The following is a 15784-nucleotide window of genomic DNA, read 5'->3' on the forward strand; positions in this document are numbered from 1 at the left end:
GCAGTTGGTGAAATAATATATGAATAAATTATTATAAATCTGTTGATATTTGAGTCTGATTTCTTTTGATGAATAAAAAAATTTGTCACAATATCATATTTTACGCGTACAACAAACAAAACAATATATATATATATAAATTTTTTTACACATGTTTATGTGTTACAATTTATTTTATCCATTATTGGAAACTCATCTTAATTATGACTATTTTTAATTCACCTTAATTGCAACCAATTAGAGTTTTTTTTTTCTTTTTGTTTCTCACAAGTTTTCTTCTTTAAAAGGCAATCTTATTCAAGACACTAAATGTAAACATTTCTTTTAGCGGAGATTCGGATTTTGATTTCCCATATTGTTTATTCAATAAATTCTTATTAAGTGTTTATTTTATTTTACATTTAAATACATTTTCAATAAACAATTAAACTAAGTGTTTATTCAATAAATTTTGACTACATGAAAATTTATCAAATAATTGCATTCTTTTAAAATTACCAAGTGCATGAATTAACTTGCACGGGTCGTTCTAGTTCAATCAATCATCTTAAATTCGACTTGAATAGCATTATTCTCATGAGAAAAAAATTTCATGTTAGTAATAATTCTACCCGTTTGATTGAAATTGTCTCTTTTTTGTTAAATATTGAAAAAGAAAAATTTATTGCTTAAAAAGGATATATATATATATATATATATATATATATATATATATATATAAAATGTATACAAAATCAATTAATAAATAAAAATATTTTCGTAAAAAATAAATTAAAGAACTACTATAAAAAAATCTTAAACTTTTAATAGAGTCCTTGAAGCACCTAATTATTTTGTCTGTTTCTTATCCCCTTTTGTATTCGCAAAAGCCACAGATTTTTTTTCTTTCGTACTGACTGGTGATAAACTCAAAACCATCGTCGCCAATCAAATCAAGGTACCTTAATGTTCGAGATAAAAAAATAAAAGAGAAAAGAAATGAAGTTGTCAGGTGACAGAAGCAGCTTTATCTTCTTTTTCTGACCCCTTTCATAGTAATGATTCCGCAGCTTGTTACTCTCTTCTCTCTCAAAACAAAACTTGAATCCATCCATACTCTACATACCCCTTGCCCTTGCTTTGCTTCTTTCTTTCTCACAAGCACCAGCAGCACTCAAATCAATCAATCGTTTTTAATGCCCTTGCTTCTCCCTCTTTCCGTGTGTATGTAAAATCTTTGTTTTTATCAGAGGTGGTGCAGAAAGTTGTATCTCAGATCCCTATATACACCGAAAACGATACAACTGTGTGCTGTGTACACTGTGCACTGTGCTTCTCCCTCTCTCTCACAAAATCATAATCATTTTACATATTACACCTATTACCGAATAGAGTGGTCCTCAACCTCAACCTAAAAGCCTCACTTTTTTTGTTTTCCCCGATAACCCTATTCAACCCAATCCTCCTTTCCCTTTTCCTTTGACAAAAGGAAAGGAAGAAATGCAAGAACCAAGCTTGGGATTGATGGGTGAGGTCTCCGGCGATCACCACCGTCAGCTGAAGGCGGAGATAACGACTCATCCGCTGTACGAGCAGCTTCTGGCAGCACACGTGGCATGCCTCCGTGTGGCCACCCCGATCGACCAGCTTCCACTCATCGATGCTCAGTTATCTCAGTCTCACCATCTTCTACGCTCTTATGTCTCACACAACACTCATTCTCTCTCCCCTCATCACCGCCAAGAACTTGACAACTTCCTGGTAAATTTATAGTATTTTGTTTCTAAGTGATTGATCATATTTGTGCCAACAAAGACAATCTCAGGATGGATGTTGTTGGTGTTACTACCGCAGGCACAATATTTGATAGTTCTGTGTACTTTCAAAGAACAGCTTCAGCAACATGTAAGAGTCCACGCCGTCGAGGCTGTCATGGCCTGCCGTGATATCGAAAATGCCTTACAAGCTCTAACTGGTATGCTATCTATCTTTTTACTTTTACTCCCTGGTTTTTTTTTTAATTTAATCTTTTGTTTTTCATTAGATTAGATTAGATAAACAAGCTGCTACTACTTGAATACTAAATATAAATGGTTCATCTGCTACTTGAATACTAATATAAATATCATTTGTTTATTTATATTAATAAAAAATCGAACAAGTTATATATTTTAGGCAAGCATATGTGATGTTATTTTATTTTTCTTTTAGTGGGCGCGTAAAATTAATCTTCTCACATAATCATGTCCCTTACGGGCTTATGTATGTAAGTATTGTGTTGTTTCTTGTGTCTGACGGGATTTAAGAAGCTGCATAATGGTATACATAATTTCTTTTCTAAAAGTTTTTCTTGTCGAGTTAATTAGACTAAGGAATGGAGTGGTAGGGTCTACCAATGTTATCTTGTGGAGTGTACACAAATGGCAATGGGAAGAGTTAGTTAGTTTGGTGAGGAATGGTAGACCCTCTCGTCCCACTATGGCACTGCCAACGACTTACAATGCCATAACCGACTTATAATGCAGTTTTCAGGGGGGGAAATCCTACTAATTATATTAGCATTAGTAAGTATTTAGTTAAATCAAATGGAAGTGGGGCACGGGGAAATCAGACAAATTACGAGATGACAATGATTATAAAATAATATGAGACACTTGGAACAGTTTTTGTTTTGGGAGAGACACTTGGAACAGTTGATTGACCGTTCCTCGTTTGTTTTCCCTGCAATGGATGTACTGCATGAAAAGAAAAAAATCCCAAAATGCTAGGCACTTAGGCTTCTTGTCAATCCGCATCAGCATTCAGTTCTGATTTGATTTGAGGACAAGTACCATTTTTCTACTACGGATTTCTAATTCTAATACAAACACGATCATTTCACACACTTGATGCGTGAATTGTTCGGAATAATTACGTATGTTTAAGATGTAATTTATTATGTTATTAATTAGAGTAATTTTTTTTTATTATTATATTTAATGTTTTTTAAATTATTAATTTGATAAGTTTTTAATTAAAATTGAAAATGTATTATTATAATAAAGATTATGATAATAAAAAATGAGATTTTATAATTTTAATTTAAATTATTTTTTATTAAAAAATAATTGTGAATAGAACATTAATAATTCAAACAGATTAATATATATGTAATGATCTTTGTTGGATAAAAATAAATAGATCATATTCATTAAATTACATATATAGATGATGTATATGTGAATCATTTATAAGACTGAATCGAGAATTCTTAATGGTTAATTTTACCTTATACACTAATAGGAAATGCACTAGAAGAAATATAATAATTTCTTTTGGCTTGAGATCATAATATTAATTAATAAGTTATTTGTTATGTTTAAATTTGAGACATTTAATGTCTTTGTGTACTAATTGAATGAGTATGAGATATAATTAAATATTTGTAGAATTAATTATTAACTCGAAAGGAATCCAACAACTCTAGTTAAGGAGTATTGATAAATTAAGACCTTAACTATGACAACTGAAGGAGAGAAGAAAAAAGTTTCTTAAGTCATTCAATGATTAGATATAATCTGGGTTAATTTATTAAAATTTGATTGTAATATTATACTCTAGAGTTAACTTTGAGCTATAAATGACGGAATAAAAAATTGCATTATTCTTCTAATAATGATTTTGAAGGCAAAAAATGTTACTTGCTATCTAGGTGTTAAGGAGTATTATTATAAACCTACCTTAATTAATAAATTAATTATGATTATTTTACCATCAATCTAGTATTGAACATTCAGAGTCATACACAAATTTTAATCTTTGCAAAAGAAAATATTTATTTGATTAAATATCAAATAAATATTTTTGTGGAATATTATTATATTTTTTGCTAGTATCATTAATATAAACAAAGAGTATTATTTTATAAATATGAAAGTTGCCCACAAAATAAGAATAAGATTTTATTGCTACATATTAGGATCAGATTATGTAATTAATTATCATAATTAGTCGTGTGATTATTTAGAAATTATCTTTATCTTATACAAGATAAAAAGATATGAAATAATTTTTATTTTTTTATAAAGATAAAGAGATATGAAGTTATTTTAAATAAAATTTTTCTTTTTTTGAACAAAACCCAAATCCATATCTCTTTAATACTATAAATAGAAGTATCTACACAAACTAACAAAATTTAAACTTAATTTTAGACTTGGAAAGTAGAAAAATGGTTTATTTTTAGAATTTCACTCATCAAATTAACAGAAATTGGTCTTGAAGTGAATACATGCAAAGTCTTCACACAATTAACAAAAAAATTTGTTGCTTTAAGAATATACATTAGAGTATATAGATTTATTTTTATTTATTTATTATCATTATATTTTTTAATGTAAAATAGATTTTAATTTTTTAATGCAAGTATTATTGTATGTAACTATCATGAATTGCCGGCAAGAAAGAAATTAGAAGAGATAAGAAGAAGAAAGAGAAAACAATTCACACACAAATATATATATGATGGTGACATATATAAGTATTAAAGAAAAATATAGGTAAAGATAAAAGGCATGTTAGGAACACAATGTAATGAATAAAAACGCCTCACTATCCCAAACTGTTGGAAGTGTAAAAATATAGGTCTGAAAAGATTAAAGTTTATTGTATAATATATAGATGGCTTTCCTTTAATTCCTTTCCTAATACACAAGCTTTTTTTATTATCTCACATTTTTTTAAAAAGGTGTGCGCATGCCATAATTGGAAAAAAAGAGAAAAAAAAGAATAAAAAAAGACGAAAGTGAAAATGAGAGAGGTGTGTTATATGACGTGATAAAAAAAGAAAATAGGATAAAAGGAAGGAAAACATTTTAAAGAAATGGGTGTTAAAAAATCGAAACCCTTTTTAAGAGCCATTCAGAATTATTTAGAACTTCTTTCTTGCTAAATGGTAATCCTATTATTGGTAATGCTTCCATGGACGAGCTGAGGGTGTCTGTGATTGCTTGAGGCTGACTGGCTGGTGCATGCTGTGTTCTATTCTAACGCGGCTGCCATGTATATGTAGTATAATGCATCATACATGGACTACTACATAATACATACGTAAACAACATTTAGAAGATGTAAATGTCATCCACCAAAAAGTGAAACTACATAAGAGTCTTTATACGGTTCATCTCAATGAAGAATATTTACTGTTATAAGTAATTTAATGAGTTTAATATACATTATTTTTTAGTTGTTAGTTAAATAAATTTATTATACATTACAGTTTTTAATTAAGTAATATTGTAAAAAATCTGTAAGTATATTATATATATATATATATATATATATATATATATATTATTTACTTAATATAGAGCTTCTTTATTTAAAATTTTCTTATTATAAATGGGTGTATGCGCATGAAACTTGTTAAACAAAAGTCGAGGGAGAAGATTGACAAAAGGTTAAAGAATTAAAACAAAAGTCAAGCGAGTATCTAGTTATTTATCTCATAGTTTTTGGTATGTATTTGAAGCTTGATTGATCTACGTAACATTTTATGTCGATGCAAGATATATATTGATTAATGACTAATTTCCTTCTCCTATAATAAACTGGATTAAATACTCATGTTAGTCTTTTAAGAAATTAATATATGCATGAGCAGCCATATGACGAATTTCTTTCCATGTTAATTTTTTTCTTCTAAATAATCTAATTTAATTTCCATCGCAAAATTTCTATTTTCTAATTTAACTAGAGATGCTTCATGCTAAATATCGTGAATCATTTATGGTTATATCCGTATCCAACTATATATGTGCACCTCATAATTATTCATGATATGACCGCACATATGGCCTATTTAAGTTGGAAAACGAAGAGGATATTCAACTGTCCCTTGTGGACTTCTTCAAAGTATAACTCACTTTACGAGAAAATTCAGTTGGCCTGGGCAATGACATTGGTTAATTATGATTGAAAATAGATGATTAGTCCATCATTGATGTTACCGGAAACTAACTTTAATGTCTGCTTTTATGTATGATTAAGATGTGTCAAACATTTTGGCATTATTTCGAGACCCCGTCACGGTTCCACTAACAAAAGAGGGACCCTTCAATTTAGACTGCTCCCTGTGACTTACACTTTCAAATGACAAAGTGGTCAGGCCAAAATATACGGTATTTTCTGGTTTAATTCATTAATTGGAGCTGAAAGATAAACTTTTCTTTTGAAGAGTAATCGCAAAGTAAAAATAAGATGAGGCTAAGATACCAGACATAACAAGCCCCCTTCCCTTAGTTATGTGCCAATTCCAATAATTTGATGTGTGAAGTATATCTCCTTGTATCTACCAGTTATTACATGTGTGATGTGTGAAGTTTATCTCCTAGTATCTACCGGTTATTACATGTGTGATGTGTGAAGTACTATAATTTCTCTAGTATACAGTTTATTATCCACAACCTAGTACATGGGAATTTTGGCATCAAATCACATATTTGTTTTTACCATTTCAAATGTTCCCAAATTTAAGCCATCTGGTTCGCTATTTAATTATATTTCAGGAGTGAGTTTGGGAGAAGGAACTGGTGCAACAATGTCAGATGATGAAGATGATTTACAAATGGATTTTTCTTTAGATCAATCTAGCGCGGAAGGGCATGACATGATGGGATTTGGTCCATTACTTCCTACAGAATCTGAAAGGTCATTGATGGAAAGAGTTCGCCAGGAACTAAAGATTGAGCTGAAACAGGTCATTCTTATACATGCTTGCAGGTAACATGTTTGCTATTTTCCTTAAGTTTGAATCACCAACCAGTTTTAATAATCTCTGCAGGGTTTCAAGTCAAGAATTGAAGATGTCAGGGAAGAAATATTAAGGAAACGTAGAGCTGGGAAATTACCAGGTGACACAACTTCTGTGTTAAAGAACTGGTGGCAGCAACATGCAAAGTGGCCTTACCCAACTGTAAGTGACCACCTTCTCATATTCCTGCATCTTTTTATTAATATTTTGGTAATTTATTTCATGTTTCTTTGAAACCAATTAATTCTTGACAGTAGGGTTCCTTATTTCTGCAATGCATTTCCACAATGATGTTTCTTTGCTAATTAAGCGGTCATGCCGCTTCGTAATGCTTTCTTAATTGCAGGAAGATGACAAGGCAAAACTTGTGGAGGAGACAGGGTTGCAGCTGAAGCAAATTAATAATTGGTTCATCAACCAAAGGAAACGCAACTGGCACAGTAACTCTCAATCGGTTACCTCTTTGAAGTCGAAGCGCAAGAGGTAGACATTATTTTGTCCCTAACTATGTGGAACAGCTAGCAAGCAACACAACTATATATAAGGACATGCTTAATATTGCTGATAGAGTGTAGTCCCACTAAGGATGCAAAAGATAGTAGATGCATGTGGGTTACTGTAATATTGTAAGATAGCTGAAACAAATTATAGACTGGCTGTAAATTTGTGGAATTTAACGTATGCAAACTTTTCTTTTAGGTGTGGTTAAGTTGCCTCTCTTTTTAACTATCTTTGTAAATTGTTTGCTACTTTTCTGACCGGCGGGAGAATTATTACTATTCCTACTACTACACAGATGATTGAAAGATTCTCGGTTCTTTATATATATGCTCTTTGGTCCAATATTTGAACTTTTATGTCACACGAGTTCCTTTATCCAAAAGATCGCTTTCTTCACATTAGTATCGTGGTTCGCCTTGATGATGAAAGCTCATTCAATTTATTTGATCTTACCTTAATTGATAGTCTGGTATTATGATAAGAATATGCATCTATGGTAGAAATGACTCTAGAAGGCAGATTTAAAGAGCACTAATTTGATTTCTGGCTTACACGTTCATGAGCAATTAAGTTATAATAAAGTTGGAACATTTGAATCACATAAAATATAAGCTAAGCACGAGTTAAAGAATTAACTATTTGTTGGATTTATTTATTTAAATTTCACAACTATGTAGTTGAGCTCCTGGAGAGGGCTAACATAGGGACCATTAAAATTAAAATTACAGTTAAAAATAAAAAAACTTTAAATTTAAAATTAAAATTATTGGTAATATCATTATTATTTTTTAATTTTAAAATTAATTTTTTTGAGTAATGTGTTGTTTGGTTAAAATAATCCTCTTTTAAAAAATTTCTTCAATAAAATCCTCTTTTAAAAAATTTCTTTAAATTATATTTGGTTATTTGGTTTAGACCCAATGGGTACAACTTAAGTTTAGAATAATTATTAATCCCATAATAGATTCAAGGGATCGAAGCTTGTGAGAGATATCTTAAGATATCATTGAAAGTTTAAGGTCCTAATTATGATGATATTAAAAAAAATTAATTTAGATTTTTTCATAAGATTCTTTTTAACTAAGTCAAATCTAATACTCATTAAATCAAAATTAAGTGTCACTTTCACGAACCTTCGTTAGCCATTAAGGATGAGATCATTCTTTGAAAATTGTTTTTGAAGGCCTGCAAGGCAACTAAACCCAATGCTTGATTTGCCTTTAGCACAAGATCCACCAAGTGTGAGATGATTTAAAAAACCAAGTATATAAGATCAAAAAATGTAGGAGGGTTTGAGGCTTTAATTATTTATTTTTTATCATAAGGGTTTCAGGCTTTTAATACGTATCATCAAATGCTATTTACATAAATTTTATTTTTTTATGAAAATTTACATAGATTTTCTTGGATAATGATATATAGACATTTCATTATTACAAATACTCATTAAACATCCTTTATTTACCTATATCTCTATTTTTGTCATATTATATTTTCCATTACATCTATTATTTCTCTCTTTTGTTTTTTCATCTCTAAATATTAATGAAACATTGAAATGTCCACAGAACATTACTCATTTTTATTTACTACAGTGAGAATATATCACATAATGGTAGATATACTTTTGTTTATTCTTGACATACACCTTTTTCTCGCGTATTATGGTTCAGTTAACATCTACAACTTGTTTGGGCCTGTTGGGCCTTAGTGAAAATTCTAGCCGTTCAATGTTGTCTAACCAAGGTCTAGTTTTGTTAGGAGGTACGAAAACATATTTTTGTTATCTATTTTTTTTACAATTTTTTAATTAATTATAAATACAAGTTAATTTTTAAAGCAATCAAATTAATTATGATATAATTGTTTTATTAAATTGAAATTAAATTAATTAAGAGATAATTTACCTTTGATTAAAATTGAATCAATAGAATCAGGTTTTGGGTGTATATTTATTTTTTCACTTCCTCTTATACAGCTAAGATATGATTCAGTTATTTAGGAATTCTAGATTCCGCGCAGCCATCTCTCTCTGATAGTAGCTCAATGACGACCACTACTATTCTTGGGGCTGCTAGTGTTTGACCCCTTCACCGTTCACTGTACACACACAATTCATATAAGATGTAATTCATTTTCACCCAAGTTGTTGTATTCTGTTTCCACTTGCTATATATAATATTGTATTTTGTTTCCACTTGTTTTATCTTTTGCTTTTATTTTCATCATTGACAGTGCATTCAAGACTTTTTCTTGATCACAATTCATGACTTATTCTATATCTCATTCTTCTATTGCTTTATCCCGTCAAAGTTGAAACACTCCAATTATATCACAAGTGGGTCAACACCATTTTCAAATTCCAGTCTTCTCCCTCTCTAGCTATGACACCTACTTCTTCAAATGCTCATTGCTCACCCCCACATTCCATTGGTCAGATTCATCACCAACACCTACCTATTGTTCTTTCACAAACTCTGACATTCCAAAAAGGAGACACTTGTTAGTTCTTACATTACATGGCTCATTTGGTTTATGGTGAAACTCCGTCTTTTGGAGCCTCACACCATGGACAGGCTCAGCAAATTGTTCCATTTCAAACCACTTCGAGCTCCTTAAGGATCCTGCTCTTACATGGCAACTTAGAAATATGGGTCAACGAGGCCAGAAACCTTCCCAACATGGACATGTTCCACAAGAAAACGGGAGAAATGGTTTCCATGTTGTCCCGAAAACTTGGCGGCAAAATCGAAGGTCACATGTCCAAAGCTGGAACCAGTGATCCCTATGTTACGGTATCTGTGGCCGGTGCTGTGATTGCCAGAACTTTTGTCATCAGAAACAGTGAGAACCCTGTTTGGACACAGCATTTCAATGTCCCCGTTGCACATCTTGCTTCTGAAGTTCACTTTGTTGTCAAGGACAGTGATATTGTGGGTTCTCAGATTATTGGAGCAGTGGGAATTCCAGTGGAACATTTATGTAGTGGAACAAGAGTTGAGGGCTTTTTCCCCATCCTTGGTGCTAATGGGAAACCATGTAAGGGTGGATCAGTGTTGAGTTTATCCATTCAGTACACCCCTGTTGAAAAGGTGCCTCTTTATAGCCATGGAGTAGGTGCTGGTCCTGATTATGAAGGGGTCCCTGGTACCTACTTTCCCCTTAGAAAAGGTGGAAAAGTTACACTTTATCAGGATGCTCATGTTGAAGAAGGTTGCCTTCCCAGTTTGAAGGTGGATGGATATGTGAATTACAAGCATGGAAGTTGTTGGCATGACATATTTGATGCAATAAGTGAGGCTCGTCGATTGGTTTACATTGTGGGGTGGTCTGTGTACTACAATGTTAGTCTCATTCGGGATAGTGCTAATGGAAAATCCTACACTTTAGGTGATCTTCTCAAAGCCAAATCACAGGAAGGTGTGAGAGTGCTGCTCCTTGTTTGGGATGATCCCACGTCTAAAAGCATGCTTGGATTTAAAACGGTAACCAACTTCAAATAATTGCATTATTTATGTTTCTCTTTATGATTTGTACATTTCTTTGTATAGTTTAACCATTAGTTATTTTGTGAAGGAAAACAAAGCATACCTTATATATAATTCATAATAAAGGGGGTTGAGTCTTCTATTGGAAAAAGATTAGTCTTTTACAAGTGGTGAACCAACTTTTGAATCCTTGCTGAGAAAGATATCCACATTTACTGTCTAACAGTACATTGAACAGAGTTGTTTGCAAAGGAGAATACTTGTGGGGAAAAAAATTATAGATAACTCATTTGGTATTCTGTGGTATTGTGGTACCATATTTTGGTTTTCTTTTTATGTGTCAGTTTCATGTTCAGGAAGGCGTGCCTCCTGCAGTTGATTAATTTTGAATCGAAAAATATAGTATGTAAATAGTTGCTTACTTCTATCATCTACTTACTATGAATGTAGGTTGGACTCATGAACACTCATGATGAGGACACTCGCCAGTTTTTCAAGAACTCTTCAGTACGAGTGCTTCTTTGCCCACGAGCTGGTGGAAAAGGACATAGCTGGGTCAAAACGCAGGTATTAGAAATACTATAGTTAAAAGAATAAAGTTAAATAATCTTTATCTTCGGGTTTTATTCTTTTTATGTACATCTTTTGTAAAAAAATCAGATGGGATACTCAAATGCTCGGCTGTATATATAGATTTACTCCGTGTAACCTTACTAGTATATTGTATATGTATTTAAAGAATAGTATTTTGCTTTATACTTAACTGGTAGGAAGCTGGAACAATCTATACCCATCATCAGAAGACAGTCATTGTGGATGCTGATGCAGGTCAGAATAAAAGAAAAATCAAAGCTTTCATCGGAGGTCTTGATTTATGTGTGGGCCGATATGATACCCCAAACCATTCCATCTTTAGGACTTTGCAGACAACACACAAAGATGACTATCATAATCCTAACTTTGAGGTAAATCATCATTTTTGTTTAATCTTTACTAGTTACCAATTAAGAAAATTGTCTGAATGTTTCCACTCTAAATACACTTTTGGTCTCTCTGTTATTGCTCCCCCCGTTTATTTCAGATTTGACTTCCTTTTAATTGTGCAATATTATTCCTCATTAACTAGACATCCAATATTTAACATAAATGCTGATGTGAAACTCTATTATATTTCATGTCAACATATCCATAATAGCGTGACATTCTAATGCACTATTAGGACAATAATGTCATCCATAATGACATAACACTCTGCTAAACCAGCATGTCACCATTTTTGTTAAATATTCAAGTTAAAATAATAGGAAAAAAATGGGACAAAGTGGAATTTCAATTATGGCAGAGGAACCTCAAGTGCAATTAAGTCATTCTTTTTCAAAGGAACATAAGAGTTTTGTGATTCAGCATACAGAATCCATTTCAAATTTATAATGGTTATGCTGTCATCTACATTGTAATTGTTTGTTTTATTCGTATAATAATAATAAACAGGGGCCAGTTACTGGTTGTCCAAGACAACCATGGCATGATTTGCATTCCCAAGTTGATGGTCCAGCAGCATATGACATTCTCACCAATTTTGAGGAGCGTTGGTTAAGGGCATTAAAAATGCATAGATTTCAAAAGATGAAAAGTTCACATGATGATTCATTACTGAAAATTGATAGAATCCCTGACATTGTTGGCATTGATGAAGTTCCTTGCCAGAATGAAAATAACCGGGAGACTTGGCATGCCCAGGTATATTATAAATTGTGTTGGAAAATAGAAGAATTAATTCAACCCCCTATTTCTAACAAAGAATTCTTACTCCATTTAAGAAAATTGTTCAAGTTAAGTCTCTGATTATTTATCTTTTGCATTCTTTCTAATTGAAGGTCTTCCGTTCAATTGATTCTAATTCTGTGAAAGGATTTCCAAAGGAACCACAAGATGCTATAAGAAGGGTGAAGTGACTTTCTTCTGAAATTTATTTTTTTATTGTGGAGGAAAATGCTAATTCCGTTTACTTCATTGAACAGAACTTGGTTTGTGGAAAGAATGTACTGATAGACATGAGCATACATTCAGCGTATGTCAAGGCAATTCGAGCAGCCCAAAAGTTTATCTATATTGAGAACCAATACTTTCTTGGCTCGTCATATAATTGGGATTCTTACAAAGACCTTGGTGAGTATTGAGCTCTGATCCCAAAGTTAAAAAAACTATTTTTAAGAATGACAGAGAGAGATTGTAAAGCTGTATCATATTCAGTAGCAGCAAATTTTTTGCAAGAAACTTCTTTTAACAAGAAAATGAAGTGGATCCCTGTTTGCAAATTTCAGCAGCTTTTACATTTCAATGTAAGTTGAAACAAGCAGTTGCTATATATTAATATTTTCTCCTTGGCATCACAGGTGCAAACAACTTAATTCCAATGGAAATTGCATTAAAAATAGCCAATAAAATCAAACAACATGAGAGATTTTCTGTGTATATTGTCATTCCTATGTGGCCTGAAGGTGTACCTACAAGTACAGCTACTCAGAGGATTCTCTTTTGGCAGGTGGGCTTCCTTTACCTCTTAAAATGGTGCAAATGAGACAAATAATAAAAACCTTTATTGGCTAGACCATGAACATGGATTAGGAAGATTTGGTGTTAAAAAATTGGTCTCAAGCCAGAAGAAACAGCTGATTATTAGGTGCTTCATATTGTCAAATGATCTTAATTCTTAAAAGCACAAATATATATTTTTGCATTGCTGAAAATGCTCATTATTTGTTGCCTGGATCTCATGGCACTTGTATCACGTTTGCCATTTAAAAGGAAAAAGCTCTTGCAAAGTTTGTCTTTAAAATGAGCAGGAGTATACATACCCTTAAATTTAAAATAGTATGATAAAAAATCATAGATAACATAATTTTATTATGGGTTCAGTTGTGTGGTTGTCTCACATGCTCGTGTTGATATTTTGGCAGTTCAAAACAATGCAAATGATGTATGAAACAATTTACAAGGCCCTACAGGAGGCTGGGCTTGACAATAAGTATGAACCACAGGACTACTTGAATTTCTTTTGCCTTGGCAATCGTGAGATACCTGACAATGAAAATGTTTTAAATGATGTAAAAACTACTGGAGAAAACAAGCCTCAGGTATTTTTTCACCCTCTTGAATAAACTTTATGGTTTATCCCTGTCTGGATGTCTAACTGCTTCCTAAACAAGTTTATCATTTGTTTTTGCGCATTGGTAACCTAGGCACTCACTAAAAAGAACCGGAGATTCATGATTTATGTTCATTCAAAAGGAATGATAGTGGATGATGAATATGTGTTACTGGGGTCTGCAAACATAAACCAGCGATCCATGGAAGGCACCAGAGATACAGAGATAGCAATGGGGGCATATCAGCCTAATCATACTTGGGCAAAGAAGCAATCTAAACCTCACGGACAGGCAAGATTTATGAACTTACAAGTACTTTTTTATGACAATTTTTTTGAGAACTTTAGTCTGTAGCTTGTGCTTATAATCAGAATGATATAACGCACGTGTGAATTGATCATCATATAGAGGCTTGAGGTAGCTTATCATGCACATATACATAAAACAATGTAGAAAATAACTATAATGTGGAAGGATGTTCTTGGATCATATCATTCGTATGCATTATGAGAAAGCAATATGATGATACATGATACATTCGAAGGCCCTTTACCTGATTCCTTCTGTTGAAATTTAATAAATCAATTGGATTTTTTTTTTCCCTTTAAGTTGGAGAATTGTGTTGTGTTTTTCAGGTGCATGGTTATAGAATGTCACTATGGAGCGAACATATAGGAGCCGTGGAAGAATGTTTTGAGGAACCAGAGAGCCTTGAATGTGTAAGACGGATAAGGTCATTGAGTGAGTTTAACTGGAGACAATATGCAGCAGAAGAGGTAACTGAAATGAAAAGTCATCTATTAAAATATCCGCTTGAAGTTGATTCAAAGGGCAAAGTGAAGCCTCTTTTTGGCTGTGAGGCATTCCCAGACGTTGGTGGGAACATAAGTGGCACTTTCACACTACTCAAAGAAAATCTCACCATCTGATCATTTACGTGAGTTCTCTAACTCAGTGAATACTATAGCAGATTTTAGTAGCTTATTTACAATATTTAGATTCTTTTGGAAAAGAAAAGAAAAGGAGTATAAAGATTTGAACTTGTAACCTGCTTTGAAGTACTAGTTTACTCAATGTCTTATTTAAGATTTAAGGTAGTCTTAAATACCAGCTTTACTATTTTTTAGTCGAATAAATCCATTTTTCCTTTTTATATTAATGTAAGGTTGTAGTTATGTTGATAGATATTACGGTAATGGACTTTTTTTTTTTCATGTGATAATGAAAATGAGAGTATTTACTATTCCTGAAATGAAAATAAATAAATAAATAAATTGCGGGATCATGTATGAGGTCGTTGTAAGTAACGATAAAATGATAAGAACCTAGTATAATTTTGAGTTAATTTGCAATTCCCAAAGGAAAAATCTAATAAAAACCACACCGGAAAAGATTTGGATTTAATTTGTTGAAGGAAACAATAATTAAAATTAAAGAAATTAGTAAAGATTCATTTTGTGGACTTTTATTTTAAATCAAAGACACAAATAACACAAAAAATATATTTAATACAATTAAGAATTGTAGGGTCAAGTTTCATTCTAGTTTCAGCGCAGCCATCTCTCTGTCAAGTTGTCGTGTTTATCTTAAAAACTAAGATCACTATTCTGCGAGCTGTTTGTGTGACCCATTCACCTGCACCATAATCTCACCCACAATCATAAAGGATCTTTCATTTTCAACAAATAATTGTACACCCAGTTGCTATTTTTTTTTTAAAAAAATAAATTATTCTGAAGCTCCTTAAATGGATTTCTAAACTAATTTTTAATTGTTTTTTTAAACTAAAAAAATAACATTTACTAGCTTTAAAGTTCTTTCTTGAGTATTTAAAGAAGTATATATCAAGATTGGAATATGAGATTTTTAGTTAAGTT

The 15784-nt window shown here is 31.9% G+C and overlaps 2 protein-coding genes across 2 annotated transcripts; both read left to right on the forward strand.

Moving 5' to 3' along the window:
• The first annotated feature begins 906 nt into the window (after positions 1-906).
• LOC114424302 (homeobox protein HD1-like) lies at positions 907-7612 on the forward strand. The gene is made up of 5 exons (XM_028391145.1): positions 907-1740; positions 1834-1954; positions 6525-6715; positions 6800-6931; positions 7116-7612. Exons 1-5 carry the CDS (start codon positions 1480-1482, stop codon positions 7254-7256), a joined length of 846 nt encoding a protein of 281 aa, XP_028246946.1. The 5' UTR covers positions 907-1479; the 3' UTR covers positions 7257-7612.
• Positions 7613-9582: 1970 nt separating this feature from the next.
• LOC114424294 (phospholipase D gamma 1-like) lies at positions 9583-15129 on the forward strand. Its single transcript, XM_028391136.1, has 10 exons — positions 9583-10755; positions 11209-11325; positions 11529-11723; positions 12250-12498; positions 12636-12704; positions 12780-12927; positions 13155-13303; positions 13719-13895; positions 14001-14198; positions 14543-15129. Exons 1-10 carry the CDS (start codon positions 9790-9792, stop codon positions 14834-14836), a joined length of 2562 nt encoding a protein of 853 aa, XP_028246937.1. The 5' UTR covers positions 9583-9789; the 3' UTR covers positions 14837-15129.
• Positions 15130-15784: the final 655 nt, after the last annotated feature.

This window comes from Glycine soja, chromosome 1 (genome assembly GCF_004193775.1).
Source record: "Glycine soja cultivar W05 chromosome 1, ASM419377v2, whole genome shotgun sequence".
NCBI lineage: Eukaryota > Viridiplantae > Streptophyta > Magnoliopsida > Fabales > Fabaceae > Glycine > Glycine soja.

Bases quoted from the DNA above. Each gene is read 5' to 3' on its own strand.
- LOC114424302 (XM_028391145.1), top strand. From the start codon at position 1,480: ATGCAAGAACCAAGCTTGGGATTGATGGGTGAGGTCTCCGGCGATCAC. The intron at 6,716-6,799 runs GTCATTCTTATA...TAATCTCTGCAG, and splicing joins TAAAGATTGAGCTGAAACAG to GGTTTCAAGTCAAGAATTGA. The intron at 6,932-7,115 runs GTAAGTGACCAC...TCTTAATTGCAG, and splicing joins CAAAGTGGCCTTACCCAACT to GAAGATGACAAGGCAAAACT.
- LOC114424294 (XM_028391136.1), top strand. From the start codon at position 9,790: ATGGCTCATTTGGTTTATGGTGAAACTCCGTCTTTTGGAGCCTCACAC. The intron at 11,326-11,528 runs GTATTAGAAATA...CTTAACTGGTAG, and splicing joins ATAGCTGGGTCAAAACGCAG to GAAGCTGGAACAATCTATAC. The intron at 13,896-14,000 runs GTATTTTTTCAC...TTGGTAACCTAG, and splicing joins CTGGAGAAAACAAGCCTCAG to GCACTCACTAAAAAGAACCG.